This window comes from Canis lupus, chromosome 31, assembly GCF_011100685.1.
Source record: "Canis lupus familiaris isolate Mischka breed German Shepherd chromosome 31, alternate assembly UU_Cfam_GSD_1.0, whole genome shotgun sequence".
Taxonomy (NCBI): domain Eukaryota; kingdom Metazoa; phylum Chordata; class Mammalia; order Carnivora; family Canidae; genus Canis; species Canis lupus.
The window spans coordinates 27213037-27219243 of record NC_049252.1 but is presented as its reverse complement, the minus strand read 5'-3'; the positions used below and the strand labels follow the sequence as shown (position 1 = coordinate 27219243).

At 46.1% G+C, this 6207-nt stretch overlaps 1 protein-coding gene across 15 annotated transcripts in view; it reads right to left on the bottom strand.

Moving 5' to 3' along the window:
• The window catches only part of LOC102155229, a 70438-nt gene that overhangs the window by 37755 nt on the left and 26476 nt on the right, over window positions 1-6207 (bottom strand). For 14 of the 15 annotated variants that reach the window (XR_005382261.1, XR_005382262.1, XR_005382258.1 and 11 more), the window contains one exon: window positions 5860-5978. Coding sequence is in view for 10 of the 15 variants with exons in the window: in XM_038581347.1 (XP_038437275.1) it covers window positions 5860-5978 (119 nt within the window). In the remaining 5 variants the exon portion in view is untranslated. Of the gene's footprint in view, window positions 1-3455; window positions 3957-5859; window positions 5979-6207 lie in introns of those variants that run through there. The other variant, XM_038581344.1, reaches the window with a different exon arrangement.

Genomic DNA, 6207 nt, shown 5'->3' with positions numbered 1-6207 from the left:
GAAACACTTAAAGTTGTGTAATGCAGATTTGTTATGGGCCAGAGCATATTCATCAAATTTATAGCAGAGATCATCTTTGAAGGAGAGATGCGGGGACTGAGGTAGGACCAACGGGACTTCCTTTCTATCTGCAATGTTTAACTTCTTATATCAAAAAAGAGGGATGGGAAAGCAAATATGGATGGTTAGCCAGTGTCCATCCTGGTGGTGAGAGAAAAAGGCAGAAGAAGGAGAGTAAAGATCAAGAGCCAACTGCCTTTATTTGGTCAACAGGGCTCTGGACCAATCTGAGAGAAGCCCTTCTCCCCTGCCCTATGAGGGCAGATGAACCTGTTCCCTCATCTGGGCCCAGGTGGGATGCTTCATGTAGCCTCCGCCCCATTTCTGCAGAGGCTCACAAGGATTCCCCCATCAGGCTGAAGGCCTGGCTGCTCCCACCTCCCTCCTCAAGGCCACACATGGCAACTTTGAATCAAGAACACCTATGATGTCAGCCTGGGGGTGATATCTCAGGAAAGTCACAGAAGGGTCTTGTGGGCCAATGCATGCCCCTTCCTGGGAGCATGTTTTCAACGATAAAGCTGAAGTCTGCCAACAGAAAAGAAAAATAACAAGCTCTGATCCTCAGGCCAAGAGTAAATCACAGCCCTTGCATCATGCATGAGGGTCACTATGACCATGTCTAGTCACCCCAGCTCAGAGATCAGTCCCCCAGTTCAGCCTGACCTTGCTCAAGGGCAAGGTTTTCTTTCTGCCCCACCCACCTCTTCACACACAAGGAGCATCCATGGTTGTCCGCCATTGTTTGACTTTGGGTTGATCCCAGCATGTCCCCTCTGCCCTAGGGACTCTGCTCCCTCCGCGCCTGCTCCTTGCATCCCATATGTTCTCTGCTGCTGTCGCCTCCTGCTCCCTGCTCCTTCCCAGCCCTCAGCTGTCTTCCTCAGTGGAGAGTTAGCTTCCAGATCTTTCTTTCATTGAGGTTAGTGGTAACCACGCATCTGTTTGTGCTCCTGGGTGGCCTGGGGACAACCGCAGCAGAGAGGAAGGAAAGTGCACAGAAAACCAACTGTTCTTCTGCTCTGATAGAAAACCCGCTTCCCTTGTCCATTAGCTCGGTTGGACCTTCTACACTTTGGGAGGTGGATTTTGCCATTACTCCTACTTGGCAGGTGAAGGAACCAAGGCTTTGACTCTACCCCATGCCTGTAATCACTAAGGAAAATTTCCATTTCTTTCCTTCTTCCTCCATGCAAGGAGAATCTGCTGGGATGGAGACTTGGGAGGATATTGAGAGAGGAGAAGATAGATGAGAGGTGTGCAGGGGACGGGGCAGGGATGGGGCAAGTCTTTTGGGTGAGGTCTTTTGAGAACAGCTCCTGTGGTGTACCTTTTCAGTGAATGGGAGACAGAAAAGCAGGATTTCAGGAGCTCCTGGTGGGTGATTATGGCAGGTTTCCAGGTGTTCAAGAAATAGATAGAAACAAATCTGAGTCATTTTGAATTTATTTTGGGGTATTTAGACTGTCTTGTCTGAAGGGAACAGCTGAGCCACGAGGGTCCCACCTTTACAAGCTTTGTCGTATGAGGTGAGGGCCAGGAGCCAGCCTGAGGCCTCTCAGCTCTGGTACTGTATCCTTTCAGTGGTCCTAGGTGCCTGTTCACCATGTGCGAGGCCTCAACCCAGTCCCAGGGCAGTTGGCTTGCTGAAGAGTCCAATAGCTAATGTTCTGCCTCGGATGTGCAGAACCAGCCAGCAAGGCCCCCGCAGCATCTGCTGGTGACTGGGTGCTCCTGCAGGGTGGGGCTGGCCTTTAGCTATAGCATCTTCTCCTCTGGAAGAAATTCCACTCCTGGGTCCTGAGCCTTCTTGTCTCCTCTGGTTCAGCTCTACGTCCCCTTTAAGGTCCTTCCTAACCAGCCAGAGGCCAGGGAACCAGGACAGGGCAGGGACATTCCTCACTGAGACTGTGTATAAGCAAAAAACAAAACAAAACAAAAACAAAAACAAAACAAAACACCAGAAAAGAGTAGAACTTAGAACTTAGAAATGTGTGGAAATAGGAAGCCAAGGACCAAGATGCAGAAAGGGAATCTGAAGAGCCAGAAGCAGGTCCCAAAGCTTACAATTCCAATAAGCCTACATCCATCCATCTTCTCCATTCATTCACTCATTCTTTCATGCACTCACTCCTTCTACAAATATGTCAGGCCCTGAACTATGTGCTGGGGACACTATAGAGAACTTCATGATGCCCCCAGTCCTTGAAGTGCTCATATGCCAGTGGAGGGGACTGACATCACACAGCCCCTTTTGTGAGATAAGGTCAAGAGATGGTAAAGGCTACAGAGAAAAATACATCTGAACAAGAGGATGAAGAAAGTCCTGGAGGGAGGCTGGGTCTTTCAGGTTGGGTGATCAGGGAAGGCCTCTGAGAAGGTGACATGGCTGCTTGGATAAAGGTAGAGGATGTTCCAGGCAGAGGGAACAACAGCAAGTGCAAAGGCCCTGAGGCAGTACCCGGCTAAGTGATGCCAAGAAACTAGTGGTGTGGCTCACAGGTAAGCAAGGAAAAGAGTGGTAGAAGATGAGAAGAAAAAACAGTAAAGTTTAGGCCATGGAGCCCTTGTCAGCCAAAGGAAGGACTTCTCAGATTTTTTTGTTTATAAGTGAGATGGGAACCCATTGAACAGTTTTTTTTTTTTTAAGATTTTATTTATTTATTCATGAGAGACAGAGAGAGGGAGAGAGAGGCAGAGACACAGGCAGAGGGAGAAGCAGGCTCCATGCAGGGAGCCTGACATGGGACTCGATCCCGGGACTCCAGGATCACGCCCTGCCATTGAACAGTTTTAAGCAGTGTAATAACACAATCTGATTTTTTTTTTAATGTACCGTGAGCCCAGCCATACTCAGGTCAGCTCTCCTCACTCTGGAGTCCCAGAGCCAGAGGTCTCTGAGAGTAACCCACTTCACAGCCCTCCTGCTAGATTTAAATTTTCTAACCCTGCTTTCCAGCTGTTTGCCCTGGTCTTCTTGTGTGTTGACTCACACTTCCTGCCCCTAAGCCCTGCCAGCTCCAGCTTTGGCAACTGTTCTGTCTCCTTTCTGTCAATCTGGGGCCCAGGAAACACAGCAAAGTCACAAAAGGCATATTTGCATCTCACCCGCATGAGCAGTGCAAAAAGGGGGGGGGGTAGCTCTAATAAACAAATATTTGGAGTAGGAAGCTCTCAAGCAAAAAGAGAAGGGAAAAATGATCCAAATACAATGAAATAAAGATTCCCCTGCTGGCCACGTTGCTGAGGTGCTGACATGGATAGCAGGTGTTCACTTCTATTTAAGACTCTTTGTGATCATTCTGAAGCCATACAGCAAATGGGCCCTTCAGGAAAAAGCCCTGCCCATAGCTTTGTATATGGGAGCTTGAGAAGCAGGGAGGTGAAAAACTCACCCACAGTTACATGGTTGCATGCCAACTGTCAGGGCTCAGCTCCATCCTAGGCTCCGGACAACCAACTATGGCTTCTTTCAGCAACCCCATGTTGTCTCTCGGCAAAGATTTATGAAAAGCTGGACGGTAATAAAATTATCTTATGCCACACTTCCCCCTAATGCAAATGAAGAAACTGATTTGAGGAACAGAAACTCGGTTACGATTTGCCCACCAACAAACAATGTTGAGGAGAAAGTTGAATGCCTAAAATAGAAGGACATACAAGAAGAAAATAGCCTCTCATGTGACGGAGAGCATTATTTCTACTCTGAATAATGGAAATGCTGCCTGTGAGAAGTCATATCCTCAAACAGAGAAAGTTCAAGGTCTGATGCAAGCCTCTTCGATTTACCATAAAATCACTGCTATTTGTAGAGTTCAGTATTTTGCAAAACATGAGCATCAGACTCATCCTCTCATTTGCTCTTTGCAATAACCCTGAGAGGAGCTGAAAGTCAGTATCGTCATATCCCCATCCTAAAAATGAGGGGACTGAGGCTCAGCAAAATAAAATGACTTCCCAAAAGAGCCTTGAACCTGGGGCATTGGGGTGGCTTAGTGGTTGAGCATCTACCTTCAGCTCAGGTCATGATCCTGGAGTCCTAGAACCCCCCAGCAGGGAGCCTGCTTCTCCCTCTACCTATGTCTCTAACTCTCTGTGTGTCTCTCATGAATAAGTAAATAAACAATCTAAAAAAAAAAAAAAAGATCCTTGGGGATCCCTGGGTGGCGCAGCGGTTTGGCACCTGCCTTTGGCCCAGGGCGCGATCCTGGAGACCCAGGGATCGAATCCCATGTCGGGCTCCCGGTACATGGAGCCTGCTTCTCCCTCTGCCTGCGTCTCTGCCTCTCTCTCTCTCCTCTCTGTACATTCTCATAAGTAAATAAATAAAATCTTTAAAAAATAAATAAATAAAATAAAAAATAAATAAAAAAAAAAGATCCTTGAAACTTAGGCTGCTGAATTCTTTCAATGAGGTATAGTAGAAGGAAGGAAGCATAGAAAGAAGTTAGGAAGTCATAGGTTGGGGGATCCCTGGGTGGCGCAGTGGTTTGGCGCCTGCCTTTGGCCCAGGGCACGATCCTGGAGACCCGGGATCGAATCCCACGTCGGGCTCTCGGTGCATGGAGCCTGCTTCTCTCTCTGCCTGTGTCTCTGCCCCTCTCTCTCTCTCTCTCTGTGTGGCTATCATAAATAAATAAACTTATAAAAAAAAAAAAAAAAAAAAAAGGAAGTCATAGGTTGGAATTCCGACTTTGCTACATACTTCCATACCAAGCCTCAGTAGGCTCATCTGTAAAATAGGGAGAATAAATCACACCTACCTGGCAGCCGTTGTGAGGATCAAATGGGGAAATGTGTGAGAAGCACTCAGCTCAGTGCCTGACACAATGTAGGTCCCCATGGTTATTAATATATACAACGTCTTCTCTTTCTTCTTCTTTTTATTAATTTCATTTTAAACACATGATTGGCAGACACAGAGGGGAAGTTCTTTTCCTACCTATGAAGTCACTGCCTGCATTGATTGGCCTGGTTTCTTATTGAGAAAGATGTTGGCTTAGTTTAAGCAGAAATTCATTTAACAAAAGAATCCATTGAGGGGGGTCACCAGAAAGGAAATGTACAGGAGAAGATGGCCAGAACTTCATTCCTTCATTAAGCGCATATTAATGAAGCATTTACCCAAGTTGAGCTTTAGGGAGACCACGTAGACAAGGTGGGGATAACCCTGAGCCTCAGGGAACATCAGTTATTACTCAAGTCACATATGACAAATTTAAGTTATATATGATAAACATCAAGCAGGTCATTTGCATCACCAAGATGGCTGTCTTAGTCTGTTTAAGTTGCTATAACAAAATACAATATACTGAGTATCTCATAAACAATGGAAATTTATTTCTTATACTTGTCAAGGCTGGGAGTCTCGGTGTCTGGCGAGAACCCCCTTCCTGATTCATAGACAGCCATCTTCTTGCTATATCCTCACATGGCAGAAGGGACTAGGCAGTCCTCTGGGGCCTCTTTTATAAGGGCAGTAATTCCTAATCACCTGCCCAAGCCCCATCTCCTAAGACCACCACCTTGAGGATTAGACTCCAATATATGAATTTTAGGGGACACAATCATTCAGACTAGAGCAATGACTTAGATACGTCTGGTCAACCCTGGCTCTCTGAGAGCTCAGAATTAATAAACAAACAGAAGCACTTTCTTCCCCTCTGTTTCCTCCACTTATCTATAAAATCCACTCCCGTTAAGTGAGCATCCGATCAAGGCAGAGAAAGTAATAGTCCTTGGTGATTCCCATCACTGCTGCTCACGTTCCATTACTGATAACTAGTCACATGACTATACCTGGATGTAGTCCTTGACGGGGCAGTCACTTTCCACGCCAGGCAGTGGGGAGCAGGAAGCTTTGGTGGTCGATTGGCCACCTCTGCTGCAGTCAGAAAGGAGGCTGACCATACCAACACCTAATGAAAATAACACAGGAAAGTCGAATAGAAAGATATGGAAAGAGATAGAAAAAAAGTATGCCAGATTCATACTAACACTATTCATTTCACACAAAGTAAAATTCAAAATGAAAAGCACTAAAAGGAATATCTCATAATTACAAAAGTACAACCTACTTAATATGTCACAAACCTTTATGTACCTAAAATCTTAGCCTCAAAATGTATAAAGCAAGCCCTGATAGAA